This window comes from Dryas octopetala, chromosome 9 (assembly GCF_963921425.1).
Source record: "Dryas octopetala chromosome 9, drDryOcto1.1, whole genome shotgun sequence".
NCBI classification, from domain to species: Eukaryota; Viridiplantae; Streptophyta; class Magnoliopsida; order Rosales; family Rosaceae; genus Dryas; species Dryas octopetala.
In genome coordinates, this window is record NC_141374.1 from 6,615,694 (window position 1) to 6,634,788 (window position 19,095).

Consider the following 19,095-nt stretch of genomic DNA (forward strand, 5'->3'; position numbering starts at 1 on the left):
TGAATCTCTGCCGGCAATTTTTTCCAAGTGGTTGCAACCATGGCGCACTCGGCACAAATAATAGCCCCCACATCATGCGAGAACAAACTGTCAACGTTAGGATCTAACGGTCGTCGGCCGTTTTGCACACACATGACTGGAATCCGTGACCCAGTACTGCGCACGATCCGAGAGGACTTCAACCCACTACATGGTGCCCTCGTCGCAGTGGATGACGTGGCAGTAGATGAAGCGGAAGCAGAAGCGGTGACCTGACTAGAGCGGTGAGATCGACGGGCCCTCCGTGGCATAGAGGGGCTCCCAGTACTCGAGGATGGCTGAACTACATCATTGGGAGCTGACTCCATCGCCTTTCACCTTATAACTAAATTATATTTCTCAAACTAATTAATCTACATTTTGTAATTAAACTAAATTTTATATTTAAAAATTAACAAACTAACTAATCCACATCACATGAACCGCTAACCACAACACACAATAGACTCTCGAACGGTTCTAAGGTGAATTTAAATTTAGTGTACAAAGTTATTCACTGATAACTTCGCACGACTAGTTAAATATACAAAGTTATCGATTGATAACTTCGCACAAGCGCTTCGTGCCACATGACCTCACCCAGTACTCGAGGAGTGCTGGACTACGTCATCGGAAATTTTGCAATTACAACTAAACTAAATGTAATATACAAACTAAACTATAATTAATCTAACAATACACATATAAGCATACAAACAAACTATTAAATTTTAGCATATAAAAACATACAAATTAATTAATCAATTTTGTAATTAATTTTAACATACAAACTAATTCACTCAAAAATTTAATACAATTATATATGAAACATTAAATACTAAATCATACAAAAACTTAACTAAAAGATAGATTAAACACATACCTCACCAAAAATGCAATTATCCTTCACAACAAATGCAACACTATCCTTCCTTCACCAAAAATATAAATCATTGTCAAATATGAGCCCAACATCAATCTAAATTCAGATTTCACAACCAAACCACTAAATTAAAAAAACCCACAACATTAACTAATTACCACTAAAATCAGAAATTTCACAACCAATTTATGCAAAATCCATAACAAGTACAAAATCCACAATATTAGAAAACATAAAAAACAGAAAATACCATAAAAAACAGAAAATACAAAAAAAAACATAAAATACCATAAAATACCATGAATTCAAAAAAAAAAAAAAACAAATACCTGTGTTGAGCTGGTTTCGGCTTCGAGGGGGGGGGTTTTGGTGAGTGGTTTCGGCTGAGGGGGGGGATGGGTTTCGGTGGGGGTGGGTTATCAGGGGAGGGTGGGTTTCGGGTGGGGGGTGGGTTTCGGCGGGGGTGGGTTTCGGCGCGGGTGGGTTTTCAGGGGGGTGGGTTTCGGCGAGGGTGGATTTTCAGGGGAGGGGGTGGGTCTCCGATGGGGGGGGTGGGTTTCGGTAGGGGGGGTGGGTTTTCGGGAGGGGTGGGTTGCCGATTGGGGGGGTTTTGGGTTTCGGGGAAGGAGGGAGGAGGAGGAGGAGGCGGAGGGAGGAGGAGGAGGAGGAGGAGGAGGAGGAGTGAGAGCTGAGGGAAGGAGGAGGCGGGACTGCGGCGCTGCGAGGGTAAGGGAGTGAGTGAGCGAGAGTGATTGAAGTGAACCAGTTCTAGGTATAAACTTAACGACTTTGGGCGACGAACATGAATTCGTCGCCCAAAGTCGTTGACTTTAGGGCACCGTTTTATCCCGCCATAATTTCAGACTTTGGGCGACGCACTGTTTGTCGCCTAAAGCTAAATTTCGTCACCCAAAGTTGAATTTTTTTATGAACCATGATCGTTCATACGTTCGAGCTCCAATACCAAACTTCTAGATCTCCAATTGACCTAATATTTTAGAGGAATGATCTTTGAGTGACAAACTAATAAATGAACGGTTCAGATCGTTAAAAACACAATCGACATATAAGGTTCTACATATAAATCAGTGGTTTTTGCATTTGAAGAATAAAATTATATCAACTCTTTCGTTAAAACCTTGTAGCTTCAATAATTGTGAAGACCACAACGTGATTATCACAATCAGAGCCATTCTTCATATATGTTCATACTCAAAGATCAACCCTGGAAAAAATCGGCTCAATCGGAGTTCATCTACCCGTTCGATTATTATTATAAGAATCAAGATCGTTCATACATCCTAAATGCTAAACCTAACTTCTACATCTCCAATTGAGTTAATTTTTTGCATGGATGATCTTTGAGTGAGCCACTAAGGAATGATCGGTTCGAATCGTTAAAAACACAATACAAAAGTGATCTTCTACATACAAATACACTTGAAGAGTATAATTATATTAACTTTTGGGTAGAAATTTTGGCGATTCAACAATTTGTGAAGACTACAATGTGATTTCAACGATCGGAACCGTTCATTCTATTCGTTTATACTGGAAGATCATCCCTACAAAAAATCGGCTAAATCGGAATTCATCTCATACTTCGATTCGTATTAGAAAATTTACAATCGTTCATAAGTTCAACCACCATTACCTAACTTCTACATCTCCAATTGAGCTAATTTTTTGCATGGATGATCCTTGAGTGGGGAATTAAAAAATGAATGGTTATGATCTTTGGAAATACAATCATATCGTATGTTATTACATATATAAAATTGTAAACAAAAAAGTATTCTTGCTTTGGGCGAGGAACTACAAATTTCGTTGCCCAAAGTGATCTTGGGCGAGGAACCTCACAATTCGTCGCCCAAAGTTACCCCAAAGTAACTTTGGGCGACGAAATGTTAGGTTCCTCGCCCAAACCATTATTACAAAACAGGATGACCCTTTGGGCGACGAACAGGTTCCTCGACGAACAGGTTACAAAACAAATTATGTTTGGGCGACGAACATAATTTCGTCACCCAAAGAGCCTTTGGGCGAGGAATATGTATATTCCTCGCCCATAATGAGTTTGGGCGACGAAATATTTTGTCACCCAAAGTAAGTTTGGGCGACAAATTTACGTTTTCCTCGCCCAATGTATTTCTCAATTAATTGTTTGTTGCGTATGTTTAGGCGACGAGATGAGTTCGTCGCCCAAAGTAACTTTGGGCGAGGAACGTGTTATTCGTCGCCCAAACCTTTATGACATTGAGCGACAAAATTTCTTGTTCGTCGCCCTAAATTGCTTTGGGCAATGAATATATGTTCGTCGCCCAAATATGTTTTTCTTGTAGTGAATTTATTTGTAATATTAAGTGAAAATCACATTTTTTCAAAATGAAAATAAAATAAATGATCTTGATAAAATTGCATGAATAGTGAAAGCTAAAATTCTATTATCATTGCTGTGCTTGAATTCACTTGGAAACTGTTGGATGTAATTGGTGGCTAGTCTTCAAATTAATTTCAACCTACGACCATTCATCAATTGGTTAATGTGGTATATATTTTCCTGTTTATGATTTGTGTGAATAAGTCAAGCTGACGTAATTGCAGATAGAGAATAGCAAACAGCATATATTATAAAAGATTTTCTACCATACCCACTGTGACAGGATCACGTATATATAATTCACAGGTTAAACACAAGTAGTAATTAATATGTGGTATATTATGTTTGATCGATCAGTTTAATTAACTAATATACTATCTAACCAATATTCGTGTGAAAGGGGTTTAACTAAAGAGCCGGATACGTACCCATCAAATAACATATATATAGATAAGCAAATTAGGTCTGAAATGTATACAAGCTCTGACTTAACCAAACTGGCTTGATATATGTGGGAGACAGCAAAATCACACTAGTGGGTCTACTACTGTAAGTGTTAGTGTATACTTGTACTGGACCACCTTCTTGGGACACCCCAAATTCTCTTCTGCATGTGCTTCAACCACCTTGTGCTCTGTAGCGCAGTACTAGCTATAGGACCCCAATCCCACTCCTATATATATAGCTATCCCGTCTTGCATTCTATGCCATTGTTGTGGATTCAATTGCATTCCAATATGACTACTCAAAAACTTCACAGTTGTGTTTTCTTTGTGTTATTAGGTGTAGGCATATGTTCTGCAGCCAGAACCCTCCTAACTTATGAAGAACCTGTCCACAGCATTCCTGCTACTGGCTATGGTGCAGGTCATGGCATTGGTGGTGGGGCTGGATCAGGGTATGGAGGTAGTGCAGGTGGAGGTTATGGCGGTGGAGGAGGTGCAGGCAGTGGTGGTGGCGGTGGAGCTGTAGGAGAACATGGTGCTGCTGGCTATGGAGGTGGAAGTGGTGGTGGAGAAGGTGGCGGTGCAGCCTATGGAGGTGCTGGTGGGCATGGCGGTGGTGGTGGCGGTGGTAGTGGTGCTGGTGGTGCCTATGGTGCTGGTGGTGCTGGAGGATATGGAAGTGGGGGTGGTGAAGGAGGTGGGGCCGGCTATGGTGCTGGCGGAGAACATGGAGCTGGTGGTGGTGGTGGTACAGGTGGTGGTGGCGGTGCCGGATATGCTGGAGAGCATGGCAGTGGTTATGGCGGTGGAGAAGGTGGTGGTGCCGGTGGCGGGTATGGTGGTGGTGCTGGTGGCGAACATGGTGCAGGCTATGGCGGTGGTGGCGGCCACGGTGGTGGTGGTGGAGGAGGTTATGGTGCTGGAGGAGCAAGTGGAGGTGGATATGGTAGTGGTGGAGGAGCTGGAGGAGGATCTGGAGGTGGAGTTGGTGCTGCCTATGGTGGTGGTGGAGGTTCTGGTAGTGGCGGCGGTGGCGGCTATGCTGCTGGAGGTGCACATGGGGGTGGATATGGAGGAGGTGGTGGGAGTGGTGAGGGTGGCGGTCATGGTGGTTATGTGCCTTGAAATTACCTTTACTTCATTGTCACTAGAGGATTTACCTCTTCTTACCTACATTAATGTAGTATTAAAAATTAATGAAAAAATAATAAGCTGAGATGATCGAATGGTGGTGAGAGTATAATTATAATTTTAAAGTATATTATGAATCCCAATTGTATGCTCCCAAAGGTTGTATCTATTGATGATTAATATATGGATTCTTGTTCTCCTTAATATATAATGAAAGCTTACTACATATATGGTGCAAATTAAGATCATTTGATTATTTGGACTTACAACAAAAGGCAAAGAGAGAAAAGAAGTTAGGTTCAATTAGATCCGACAGGTTCTATAACTTTTATTTCATTGACTTTGTTTTTCTTGAATTAGACCCATATACATTTAATAGTTATTAATTTTAATCCCCTAATCATTTAAAAACTCTCTCAAAACTCTCTGCCATTTAAAAACTCTTCCAAAACCCTTAACTATCTCAAAATTAACTCTCTCAAAACCCCCTCTAGTTATCCCAAAACTCTCAAGAAATGGGTGATTGCTCTTAAGTCATCTCAAGAAAATTTATAATTGTGTGCTTGTTTTTGCATGTGTAAGTTTCAAGGCTGCTTTAAATCTTAGTTGTCAGAAATAGGCACACTAGCTGACATTTTTACAACTAGGCGGATGAGTCTCTGTTGTCCTCAAATCAAATTCATATGGTTTTTGCCCCATCCCACTAGATTTTCTTTTCTCGATCTTTCTCTATAATAGGAAAGTAGTCAAAGTTTGCATGTGATGTGCTGCTGTGTTTTGGAAAAAAGTTGAGGGATAAGAAGAGTAAAATTAATCGGGTTGAAAATTTGCTCTATCTTGTAAGCCTCTTTCCCTGTTGTCAACAACCTCATTCTGTCCATGAAAACCCTCACCCTTATGTGGTGTTAAATATTATGATAGAAGCATTAATATATCTATATAAAGTCAATTAATGTGCATGTGACACTCATTAAATATCAATGTGATGTGGTTGTATCCAAGGTATTAAGTTTCAAAATTTTCGACAAAATTTCGCCGAAATTTTTTTTTTTTTTTTTATTCCGAAATCAAAACACATATTTAATAATTTTTCGTGAAGATTTCGTCGAAATTTTCAAAATTTACCAAAATTCACCAAAACTTATCGAAATTTTCTTATTTTCTATTTTCTCCAACTTCATAAATTCACCAAAAATAGCTCGAGACTCCAAATAATTCACCGAAAAATTTTACGGACTCGTATTGATGGGTACTAATTTCTTATGACCTCAAAAATAGTCAAATTGCTTTCAAAAAAATTATGAAAAATCCTACTCTCATAATTTAATTCTGAAAAAATAATAATTGCCAAATTCTTGAATTTTCATTTTCTAAAATTCATTTTCTAAAATTCATTTCCATACAACTAAGCTCTAGAATCACAACCAAAGGTCTAAGTTAGTTAAAATAAACTTAAGGAAATTTCTAATTCCTTTAAACAAACCTTAAAACAAGTTTGAAAATTTTAAGTAACAAAATTACCATAAACCAAAATTTGGGTTGTTACACTCAGTGAAGACAAAGCTTGGCTGGGTGAGAGGCATGAAAAAAAAGGAAGGAAAGATTTTAAAAAAAAAAAAAAGAGAAAAAAGGAGGGGGGGTTTTGGGCAGTTGGAAAGAAAACAAAAAGGTTTGAGATTTCGTTTAGTTATTTTAAACCTTAAACTCTAATACATTTCTATATAAAAAAATAATTAAAAATATCCTAAAGGGCCTAAAACCTAATATCCTAAAAAATATAGAGTATATAGGGTTTAATGTATAGATTATAGAGTATAAAAAGTATTAGGGTATATAGAGTATATAAAGTATTAGGGTTTAGATTTTAGTGTATAATTAAATTATACAGTATAAAGAATATATTAATTTTATTTAACAGTATTTGCTCCAACGCGCATTATATTCACTTTATGTCATATGAAACCTACTAAATAATTTGGTTTCTTCAATGTTTTTTATCAATTTAGTAGATAATATGTTAAATAAATATATGATAAAGTTTTATTAAAAATTTCCGTATTTTGATAGCAATTTCTGTCTAATTTTTGTCGAAATTTAAAAATCTTCCAAATTTCCATTGAAATTTTCTCGAAATCCAAAATTTAATTCATTGGTTGTATCATATATAGCGCCCTATAACAATTCCTGGTCGTGATGTTTTTGGGAAAAAGTAGAACCAAGCATTAAGAGTGAAAATGGGGTTTGCAATTTGCTTTAGTAAGCCTCTTTCCCAGTTGTCAAAATTAGATAGAAGTAAATAAAAAAAAATAACTAGACAAATAAGTGCTCTACCACTGCACTGAATGCAGACATATATACGTTAGATATATACCGTTTGACGCTGCTTTTAGAATTGGCAAAAGCGCTTTTAGATTAGTAAAAGCGCTTTTAGTTGCGTTTGGCAGAAATAAATAAATGAGTTATAAAAGCGCTTTTAAGTGGTTTCCTGAGAAGCACCTGACAGGTGCTATCAAGAAGCACTTACAAGTGCTTTTGCATGAAGCACTTGAAATTTTTATAAAAATTTATATGTGCTTATGAGTAGAAGCGCTTCTAACAAAAGCGCTACTGATTATAAACTCTTCTAAGAAGCAGTACCAAACGGGCCCATAGTTTCTGCAAAAGTACTTATACCGTCTTAAAATATAGATTAAGTTAATCTTTTATTTTTTGCAATAAAAAAATAATTACAATAATAAACAATTGCAATAAAAAAAATAATAATTACAATAAAAAACAATTGCAATAAAAAAATAATTACAGTAAAAAAACAATTACATTTCGGTGGATGATAGGAGAGGTTTTAGAAGAATTTTACAAGAAAATTGAGCAACACTCACCATTTTCATTAGCTAAATTTTATACCATTACATTTGCCCAAATTTTTGGTCAACATGCACTATTTAGCCATATATTAACTTCATAACCCTATTTTAGTTTGTGAACACTAACTAATGTGTGTGGGAATGGCTTATATAATTACTTGATATTTATAGCAACCGTTAACACAAATGAGACATGCCCATGCCACCTTAACTCACATTTAATTTCAGTCCACTTAAACCACCATCTCTACCTCACTCTAACCCATCTCCAACCCACTTCCCTTTTCTGATTTAGCCAATTCACTTTTTTTTATATATGCCATTTTATCAGTTTTAATTAATACGCTAGCTAAACAATAATGGTGTGAAAAGGGTTTGAATTAATGAGCCTGATATCCATCAAATAACATATAAATTAATAAGGAAATTTAGGTCTTTACACAAGCTCTGGCTTAATAAAATTGCATGATTACATGACCATAAGTATATGTGGGAGACAGCAAAAGCACACTAGTGAGTGTATACTACTATACTTGTTCTGGACCACCCCATGATATATTCTCTCCTGCATGTGCTTCAACCACCTTGTGCTCGATCAGTAGACGGGCAATCCCAGTCCTATATATACCTGCTATACCCTCTATTGCATTCTACGCCATAGTTGTGGATTCAACTGCATTCCAATGACCACTCAAAAAGTTCACAGTTTTATTTTCTTCGTGTTATTAGGTGTAGGCATATGTTCTGCAGCTAGAACCCTCCTAACTCTTCAAGAACCACCTGTCCACAATCCAGCTATCGGCCATGAATATGGTGGCGCTGTTGTTGGAGGTTATGGTGGCGGAGGGGGTGCAGGCGGCGGCGGTGGCTCTGGAGCTGTAGGAGAACATGGTGCTGCTGGCTATGGAGGTGGTAGTGGAGGTGGAGAAGGCGGAGGCGCTGCCTATGGAGGTGCTGGTGGACATGGCGGTGGTGGTGGCGGAGGTGGTGGTAGTGGTGCTGGTGGTGCCTATGGTGCTGGAGGTGCTGGAGGATATGGAAGTGGGGGTGGTGAAGGAGGTGGGGCTGGCTATGCTGCTGGTGGAGAACATGGAGCTGGTGGTGGTGGTACAGGTGGTGGTGGTGGTGGCGGTGCTGGATATGCTGGAGAGCACGGCAGTGGATATGGAGGTGGAGAAGGTGCTGGTGCCGGTGGCGGCTACGGTGCTGGTGGTGAACATGGTGCAGGCTATGGAGGTGGTGGTGGGCACGGTGGTGGCAGTGGAGGAGGTTATGCTGCTGGAGGAGCAAGTGGAGGTGGATATGGTAGCGGCGGAGGAGCTGGAGGAGGTTCTGGTGGTGGAGCTGGCGGCAGATATGGTGGTGGCGGTGGCGGAGGCTCTGGTAGTGGTGGCGGTTATGTTGCTGGTGGTGTACATGGGGGTGGATACGGAGGAGGTGGTGGGAGTGGTCAAGGTGGCGGCCATGGTGGTTATGTGCCTTGAAATTACCTTTACACTAAAAGATTTACCTCTTCTTACCTACATCAATATAGTATTATGAAAAGAAAAGGATAATAATAAGTAAATGTGGTTTAAGAGGATCATTATAATTCTAAGCATATTTCAGACAAAAAAAAAAGAAAGAAGAAGATAAATCTATGCATATTATATATGAATCCCAGTTGTTCGCTCCTCAAGGTTGTGTCTATTAATTGATGATTAACATGGATTCTTGTTCTTCTTCATATCATGAGAGCTTTATTATGGTGCATGTATATTAGTTATTGCAATTAAATACCAAGATGGCAAGATATAAAGGTTGTTTCAATGGTTGACACAATGATATATATAGTAAATAAAAATGTGTAAAAACTCTCGTGTGTTAACTGACAAGTTGATATTTATTGCAATGGTTTCGGTCACTCCAGCTTTAATTTATTTAATTAAGTAATGAATAAAATTTCGGGTTTCGAGGAAATTTTGATGGAAATTTTGAAGATTTTTAAATTTCGACAGAAATTAAACGGAAACGATGGAAATTACTATCAAAATACGGAAATTTTGAATGAAATTAAACTTTACTATATATTTATTTAACATATTATCTACTACATTGATAAAAAAACATTGAAGAAACCAAATTATATAGTAAGTTTCATGTGATATAAGATGAATATAATGCGCGCTGAAGGTAAATACTATGAAATAAAATTAGTATAATGAATAAATAAAATTAATATATTATTTATACTCTATAATATATACACTAAATTCTATATACTTTATAATCTATACTCTATATTATTTAAGATATCGTATAGAATATTAGGGTTTAGGTCCTTTAGGATATTTTCAAAATTTTTTATATAAAAAGGTATTAGAGTTTATTGGTTTAGGGTTTAAAAACAATTAAACGAAACTCCAACACGGCCAAACGAAATCTCAAATCATTTTTTTTTTTCAATTGCCCAAAAATCTCAAACTAAGATATAGTATATGATATTAGGGTTTAGGCTCTTTAGAGTATTTTAAATTATTTTTTATATTCAAATATTCAAATATATTAGAGTTTACAAATTTAGGGTTTAAAAACAATTAAATGAAACTCCAAAAAGGCCAAATAAAAACCCAAACTATTTTATTTTCTTTACAATTGCCCAAAGACCCCAAATCCCAATCTACCCTAAACCTTTTTAATTTTTTTTCTCTTTCTTATTTTTTTTTTCTTCTTCTTTTTCATTTTTTCTTTTCTTTTTTTCTTCTTCTTTTTCTTTCCTTCTTTTTCTTTTTTTCCTTTCTTTTTTTTTTCTTCTTTTTCTTTCCTTCCTTCCCTTTCCTTTCTTTCCCCCTCGAGTCTCCAACAAAACTTCTGTTTTTCTTCTCTCTCTCTCTCTCTCTCTCTCTCTCTCTCTCTCTCTCTCTCTCTCTCTCTCTCTCTCTCTCTCTCTCTCTCTCTCTCTCTCTCGCCCCCCCTGCCGCGCCGCCTGCCGCGCCCCCTGCCGCGTCCCTTGCCGCGTTCCCCCTTGCCGCGCCCAAGATCTCCCTCGATCTCCCTCATGCCGCGCCCCCCGGCCACCCCCTGCCGCCGCCGTTCCTTTCTCCCTCGATCTCCCCCTGCCGCGCCCCCTGCAGCCGCCGGCGAAAACTTTGGCGAAATTTCGAAAATTTCGTCGAAATTATCCCGAAAATTTAACAAAACTAGGTTTCGATTTCGCCCCCTCCTCAAATCGAAAATTTCGACGAAATTTCGCCGAAATTTTCGAAATTTAAACCCTTGGTTTGAAGACCTCATAATTAAACAGGGTTTTACAATAATAGAAAGTATGCAGATATGAATATATAACTGGTTTAGGGTTCTAGGCTAAATTCTGAAACCTTGAAAATCATAAAAAATTAGTCATTATATTTGAAGCTAAAATTAGCTATTAACCTGGGCCTAGTAAGGTTTCTCTTATCATTCTCTAGGAAGCCCGGGCCTCGTTTGGTCTGCCGTACTAGACTGAACTATTTCAATCGAATTGTATTATATTGTATAGTACTGAATTGTACCGTATATATTATTTTAAAAGATAATTAAAGTTGGGTTTTTTAGAAAAATAATTTTTAAAAGAAGACCGGGGGTGTTTTAAAATTTATAAAAAAATTATTTTAATTCATAATAAAGTTCTTTAATTTATTAAAAAAAATTTAATTCATAATAAAGTTTTTTTAATTTATAAGAAAATCTTTTTAATTCATAATAAAGTTCTCTCCCGATTTGAAGGGTATTTCTCCTAATTTAAAGGGTATTTCTCCTCCTAGGGTGTAGAGTGGGGTTTGTAGAGGCTACATGTTAGATTTTAACTCCGGAAATTTAGGCGGATCCCAAAATTTCAAAGTTAAAACCTAACATAAAGCCGTCAAAAAATAAAAATAAAAAAACTTGATTAAAACTTGAAATCACTACCGGTTTTAGTCTAAGAAAAACTCATAAAATAGACTAGACTCTAAGTCTGCCTTACTTTAATTCAAATAGACGTACGTTTGATGTTGCATATGACAACAAGTATTTAAACAAAAAAATTCGACAAAAACAGTTATTATTTTACATTATTGAATAAGATCAACATATATTATATTCTAAAGAACGCTTTACCGAAAACCATATCAATTAGTTGTCACTTAAAAATAAAACTTCCAGTTGAAGACCAAAATAAAAGAGAAATTTGGAAAATTAGAACAACTAAAGAAAAGTAAAATCCAAAATACAACAAGATCTAAGAATAAGGAGATCGATCAAATTTGCAAGAACTCTCACTAAAGCTCGATCGGGTTGAGTCGCTTCCCTTGAAACTACTACAGCGGCTGCTTTTTTCTACTGATACTAATGGAAACAGATCATGATAAACCGATGCAAACAACAGTTTACTCCTTATGGAATTCCCTTTAGTTTTTGGGCCCAAAGGAGAAAACCAAGATGCTGAAATAGGTAAAAGAAATCCTCAGAGCTTTCATCAGAAATATGGTTGCCTCATGATGAATTGGAATTTAAGGATTAATCTCTTGACAGGATAGCTTCGATCTTTAACAGATCTCTATTGATCCTATACATAATAGTTGTCACTATTTTCATAACATGAAATTAAAAATCAAAATCCCCTACAACTAAGTTGTTTAAATACCAATTTCGAACCCATCTTCCTTGACTTGGATTCTATCTAGAGATGGACTACCTTGCCCTTCCACTTGATTTTTTGGCGATTCTCAGTTGTCTTGTCTTTTTCTTTATATTTGGGATTTCAGGCATTGTTGTATATTGTATGTTTCTTGGCTTCTTTTGCCCTTCTTATTCTATATCAATCTTCCCAAAAAAAAAAAAAAAACACCCATATTTCGAATCCACATATAAAATGAAATGCCTTGAGCAAGCTAACACGCCTATGCATGCATTTAGAATGAGCTATACACACACAGCAAACCTTTCGGTTGATTATCTATGCATGTGAATACTTAATAATTATAGTTGATCAGATCATTGAAACAAAAATTTAAATTTGAAATTTCGTATAACATTAAGGAGAGAAATACCACTAGACTTGTGGAAGCCAATTTTCACATATAATAAAAATGACTTTATAATTAACCTGGCCAAAGATGAAAATCTAGAGACCATTGAAACACCGGTGTGGTATCTGTTAAATGATCTTCGATGCCTGCGTCAGTAAGTTTGCAATCTCAAGTAAAGTAGTTTTGATGGTAGATTGCATGTATATTGTACGCAGATTAAAAATGGGTAGATTGGCTTTTAAGAACCACTGATGCCACGTGATGACTCTAGAGTACTCTAGTGGCTGGATTTCAGGGACGATCACCTGAGTAACTTAATTACATGATCATCTTGTTTCCTTATTTGAACCAATCTGCTAACCAATTAGGTGCGAAAGACTTAAGCCCTGCTAAGCTTAAGTTGGATCAGGTAATGGGCCACCTGGCAAAGAATTATTAGCCAAGGCCCAATTGCGAGAAGCCTTGAGCCCAAAGCTATGGACTGGTAGAGGCGGCCCGCTAGCAGAAGCCAAACGGTCGTTTTCATATAAATTAGGGAGGGGGGCTGTTCAGACCACCCAAAACCACTGAGTTGACCACCCCCTGAATTTTTTGCCCTTTTTTTCCTATTTTGCCCTTGTATTAAAAAAAAAACACATTTTGCCAATTTTTGGCCGGCCGCCCATCCCCACCCCAGCGCAACCCCACCCCCTCACCACCGCTGGCGCGACCCCACCCCTCCCCTTCGCCGCCGGTCAACCCCACCCCTCCCCATCGCCGGCGCGACCCACCCACCCCTCCCCTTCGCCCGATCTCCATTCTCTCTCTCTCTTCCCTATCTCTGCCTTCTTCTCTCTCTCCCCTCTCTCTGCCTCCCTCCCTCACCGGACCACCATGGGTGGCCAGCGCGACCCCCGATCTAGAGGTCTATGGGGTTTTAAAATTCTTTGGGTGCAAAATTACAAAACTGCCCCTGACTTCAAACGTCCGTATCTCTCAAATTGTAACTCCGATAGACGTACGGTTCACTTCTTCAGGCTCGTGGGCTCGAAACTTGTTCAAAAAGTTCAAGTTCGAAACCAAAAGCCCAATACAACAAAAAGTCAACTTTGGTTAAATGAGTTGTTGATTTTTTTTATGGTTGTAAATATGAGTAACACAAATGATATATTTTATTATTAAAAAAATAAAATTTGTACATTTTAGTTCGATACAACACCAAATATAGGTCATCACTATTTTTATAGTCCATCTCCTTAGTCTGATGCAGCACCAAACATAGGACAATATTAGTCCAGCTTAGTCCTGTCTGAGAGAGTCCAGGACAATTCCAAGAAATCTTGAAGTGCTTAATAGTGAGGCTGCAGGCGTACCAAACGACCCCTTAGGGTTCGTTAAGTATAAGTGACAAACCACAGATTTTGTAGCTGTAGATGTAGCTATAGTTGTTGAGCGATCTGTGCCTATGCTGATCAATTGGGAGTTTTAGATCTACCTTATGTACATGCAAAAATTATCCTTATTGTTACAAAATTTAGTGGTTTATATTAAAAGATAACAAATCAAACTAAGTCATTTTGAGTAATTTTAGGAGCTCTTAAGTACTTACGAGAAATAAATTAGCATTCTTAGGTTCGGGCATTTAATGATATATTTTTAGTTGTGCGATATTTTGTTAAAAAAAGGTTATGGAATGTTTTGAGCTCGGAATATTAGACGCATGCAATGTCCAAAAGATGTCACTCACACTCTTTTCATGAGGGAAAAATGGATAATTCATGTCCAAAGCCATACATGGGTCTCGTACCAATTCACTCCCAATTTTACCAAATTTTGTACTTTTTGTGTACGTACTAGATTTGGAGAAAGATGACAAATCTTGGTAAGGCCAAACTGCGTCTGAACCATGTCAAACTTTGGCGTGAATTGTTTATTTTGCCTTCCCAAGAACTTTTGGATGAAACCCTAATAAATTGACCTATTTTCAAAAGTTTGATGCCTTGATTTACCAAATTTTTAATTTTTGAGACCAATTTGAAAAACAAATTATAGTAAAGGGGACAAAATAGCTATTAACCCAGTAAATATATGTGGCAATGAAGGTTACGTCTACATTCACCTCAAGAAAAAAAGATGGAGGATGTACCAAAAAAAAAAAAAGATGGAAGATGATCGAGTCTTAGGTTTAATGACTTAATAAGTTAATATATGTATATCCTATAGATTGAACCAAATTAACTAATAATAATAATAATGAATATGTGCACATGTGTTTAGTTAATTTATTAATTATAACATGAATGTTACCAAACTAGTTGCACTTAAAGAAGATGATGACAATGCAGGCATACATAATAATGAAATATAATATAGCAAATTAATTATGTACCAAAAGAAATATTATACTAAAAACATTAAGCAATACACGATAGAATTAACATATATTGACATTCTTCATAAGTTAAGATGAATTATCCACTATCTAAAGTATCTAATATGAAAGAGATTCGCAGTAGGCAGCAGCTTTCAGAGATGTGGAGGACAGCATGAACACACTATCTAAGCTAAGTAGGTATATTACGTTAGAGAGCGAGAGTGAGATTACTAGAGTGAGAGTGGGTGCATGTGAAGAATGGGGACACCCACATCCAATAATCTTCTTTAAATTTGAAAACATTGCATGTGCTTTCATCCACTCTCCCTCTCAGTGGATGAGGTTTTGGAACCCCATATCGAGCCATCCCATTCCTATAAATACCCTCTTTCTCTTGCATTCTAAACCCAAACTTGTAGGATTTTCAAACATTAACTTTAATCCCATGGCGGCCCAAAATATTGCTAGCGTTGTTTTCCTTGTGATGTTATGTTTAGGCATTTGTTCTGCGACTAGAGTCCTCTTCACTACTGAAGAAGGAGCTGGATATGGTGGTGGTGCTGCTGGTGGACGACATGGTGGCGGCGGAGGAGGGGGCAGTGGTGGCGGAGGTGGTGCTGGAGCTGGGGGTTCTGGATATGGAAGTGGGGCTGGTGAAGGAGCAGGGGCAGGGTATGGTGCTGGTGGAGAACATGGGGCTGGATATGGCGGCGGCGGCGGTGGTGGTAGTGGCGGCGGTGGTGGTGCTGGATATGCAGGGGAACATGGTGGTGGTGAAGGTAGCGGCGCTGGAAGTGGGTATGGCGGTGGAGCTGGAGGAGGGGCAGGTGGTGGCCATGGAGGGGGAGGAGGTGGTGGGAGTGGTGGTGGTGGTGGCAGTGGTGGAGGAGGAGCACATGGAAGTGGATATGGCAGTGGCGGAGGAGCTGGTGGTGGAGAAGGTGGAGGTTCGGGTGGCTCTGGTGGCGGTGGAGGTGGTGGATCTGGTGGTGGTGGTGGCGGCACGGGTGGTGGTGGAGGTGCACATGGCGGTGGGGCCGGCTATGGAGGTGGTGCTCGGAGTGGTGAGGGTGGTGGACATGGTGGCTATGCGCCTTGAGAACACCTTTCTCAGTACCGTCTCACTCTCTTGGATGAACATCTCTTCTAAACAAAAAAAGTAGGGGGACAAATAAATTTTACGGCGGTACGAAGATGGTTAATTAAATTATTATAAACTACAAGTCTACAACGAATGTAAAATATGCCAAAGGCATGCTATCTGATGTTGTATCAATTGAAACAGATCGACTTGCATGGTTGGATAATATAAATAACATGCAATAATGATCTTCTAAATTTAATTTAACTAGCTATGTGCCTATGTTGTGGTTAAAATTCCATTTTAATGAATCACATTCTCAAGAACAAAATGGGTTTACCTACTCATCTTTTTTTATCGACAACACTTGAACTCTTATTCGTAGAGAAGAAACAAATAAAATATATCAAAAAAAAAAAAACATATAAAATATCATGCTTAATACGATGTATAAGCTTGGCCAAAAAAAAAAAATACAAAGTATAAGCCACTCAGAAACTCAGAACCCTTTAATAAAAAAATTAAAAAATTCAGAACCTTCGTCTAAGAAAAAAATAAGATAAAAATATCACACCATGTCCATATGCAAAGCAAAATGGGCAACGCTATATATGATCAACTTAATTGATTACTCTTCCGATCCACCTACACTTTACTCAGCACCTTCCTACTACTCCAATAATTCAGTGCATATATATATATATATATATATATATATATATGTGTGTCAGTGGATCTTTAATTCCAAGTGCCAACATGTAAGCATTGCTTAATTTTTCATCTAATGGTGTATTACCAATAGAAGAATTTTCCTGTATAGATTAAAGTTTAATAATAAACAAAAAAAAAAAGAATAAATTACCTATAAGTCCTAAAATTATAAGATAATTAAGTAGAAATCCGGCCAGTCATTTTAAATAATGTAAACTATTCAAAACCCCCTAATTAGAGTTTAGTTATTTCAAAACCTCCACCCTTATTAAAAATAATTCAAAACCCTCTATTAGTCATTTAAACTCTCCCAAAACCCCCTGGTCAACTAACATCCACTTATGTTTGACCCACATTTTTTTAAATATTCCTATTATAACCCTGTTATTCAAATCAGTTTTTTTTTTTTAATTTCTCTCATCCTCATCCTCACGCTCTCTCTCTCTCTCTCTCTCTCTCTCTCTCTCTCTCTCTCTCTCTCATTCCCGCACCTTCTATGTTCTCTCTCCTCCGCGCGCGGCTGTCGTCGGCGCGTGTGGTGTCGTCCGGCAACGGTTGCCAGCAAGACCACCACCATCAGCTTCGTCTTTCTCTCCTCTTTCTCCCTCTGTCATCACTCGCCCCGAATCAAGCCCAAACAGCCCAGATCGCCGCGACTACGATCGGTGGTGCTCGCCGGCGATCTGCCTTTTTCGACGGAGTTGGAATGCCAGACCACCCAAGTCTTCTTCCTCTCGACGTCCTGAGCACGATGGTATGCTCGGATTCTCCATCCGATCAGCCACGGCGGCAGATCGATGCCACAAAGGCCGCGGCTTCTCCGCCGGCGATCTGCCTTTTTCGGCGGAGTTGGAATGCCAAACCACCCAAGCCTTCTTCCTCTCGACGTCCTGAGCACGATGGTGTGCTCGGATTTTTCATCTGATCAGCCACGGCGGCAGATCGAAGCCACAAAGGCCGCGGCTTCTCCGCCGGCGATCTGGCTTTTCCGGCAGCCATTTCCGTCGAGTCAGGTACTAATATTCTTCTCCTCATTGTACTCTTCAATGCTATGTGTTTGGATTGGACCAATTGCTGATGAATCAAAAAACCCCAAATCGAACCTCATTGTGTGTTGTTGTAACTGTGTATAGGGAACTTTAAGCCTACATTTATTGATTAAACAGTTTCAGTTCGTGAAACAGTTTCAGCTCGTGAAACAGTTTCAGCTCGTGAAACAGTTTCAGCTCGTGAAACATGAGTTTTAAATGAATTTTGAATGAAATTATGGTTCTGAAATATGATGAATCAAATTTGCAGGTAGAAACAGATCGAGGCAGTGGCGACTGTCGTGTACTCGTCGCGCGTGAGATGATCGGACGACGTTGTATTGTTGGCTACTCCTCTCATCTCAATGGCTTATTGTATTGTTATTGTTTTTTTTTTTATAAGGTTGCTGTGTTCTTTTTAGTGAAACGGAATTCAGTAAAGATGTAACTGTTTTAGTGAAGTGTAATTGTTTTAGTAAAGGTGTAATTGTTTTTTAATTAAGGTGTAATTGCATTTTAGTCGAGGTGTAATTGTTTCATCACTTAATTCAGTTTCAGTAAGTGAATTCATAACTGAATTCTTCAATTTAGTGTAACTGAATTTCTTGTTTCAGTGTAACTGAATTTTTGAAATTCAGTTTTAGTGTAATGAAATTCAATTTCAGTGTTTGATTTTAGTTTTAGTGAAATATTGAGTTTTAGCAAAAACTTCAATTCAAAAAAAAAAAAAAAACAGTTTCACCAAAATACAGTTACAGTGACGTCAGCATGTGTCAGCGCGCGTCAGAAGGGTAATTTAGGATTATAAGTTTTAGGGGGTTTTGAAAGAGTTTCTAGATGGGTGGAGGTTTAGACAAATTTTTTTGGTGAGTAGGGTGTTTAAAATTAGGCACTATTTTAAATATTAAATGGAAGGACAATCTATCATATGTCTACAACAATTAATATCTCTCTCTCTCTCTCTCTCTCTCTCTCTCTCTTTGTTATATGATCCTCCTCAGCCGAAATCACTCCTTAGAAGCACAAGCTTAAATCCGATGTGTCGCCAATGCTATAGAGTTCGACTCGATCTCCTCCACCGATATCACTCTTTAGAAACGTAAGTCTAAATCTGATGCGTCATCAATACAATGGAGTCCAATTTCCTTGCTATGAAAGTGAAAGTGAGTAAAT

The 19,095-nt window shown here is 38.2% G+C and overlaps 3 protein-coding genes across 3 annotated transcripts; all 3 read left to right on the plus strand.

Moving 5' to 3' along the window:
• The first annotated feature begins 3,981 nt into the window (after positions 1–3,981).
• On the plus strand, positions 3,982–5,062 carry LOC147273478 (uncharacterized). Its single transcript, XM_086228147.1, has one exon. The coding sequence runs from the start codon at positions 3,986–3,988 to the stop codon at positions 4,850–4,852; it is 867 nt and encodes a 288-aa protein (XP_086084273.1). The 5' UTR covers positions 3,982–3,985; the 3' UTR covers positions 4,853–5,062.
• Positions 5,063–8,388: 3,326 nt separating this feature from the next.
• LOC147273479 (uncharacterized) lies at positions 8,389–9,544 on the plus strand. Its single transcript, XM_086228148.1, has one exon. The coding sequence runs from the start codon at positions 8,406–8,408 to the stop codon at positions 9,204–9,206; it is 801 nt and encodes a 266-aa protein (XP_086084274.1). The 5' UTR covers positions 8,389–8,405; the 3' UTR covers positions 9,207–9,544.
• A 5,983-nt stretch (positions 9,545–15,527) lies between these two features.
• On the plus strand, positions 15,528–16,479 carry LOC147273480 (uncharacterized). Its single transcript, XM_086228149.1, has one exon. The coding sequence runs from the start codon at positions 15,548–15,550 to the stop codon at positions 16,199–16,201; it is 654 nt and encodes a 217-aa protein (XP_086084275.1). The 5' UTR covers positions 15,528–15,547; the 3' UTR covers positions 16,202–16,479.
• The last annotated feature ends 2,616 nt before the right edge of the window (positions 16,480–19,095 follow it).

Coding starts and splice junctions, on each gene's coding strand:
- LOC147273480 (XM_086228149.1), top strand. CDS start 15,548: ATGGCGGCCCAAAATATTGCTAGCGTTGTTTTCCTTGTGATGTTATGT.
- LOC147273478 (XM_086228147.1), top strand. CDS start 3,986: ATGCCATTGTTGTGGATTCAATTGCATTCCAATATGACTACTCAAAAA.
- LOC147273479 (XM_086228148.1), top strand. CDS start 8,406: ATGACCACTCAAAAAGTTCACAGTTTTATTTTCTTCGTGTTATTAGGT.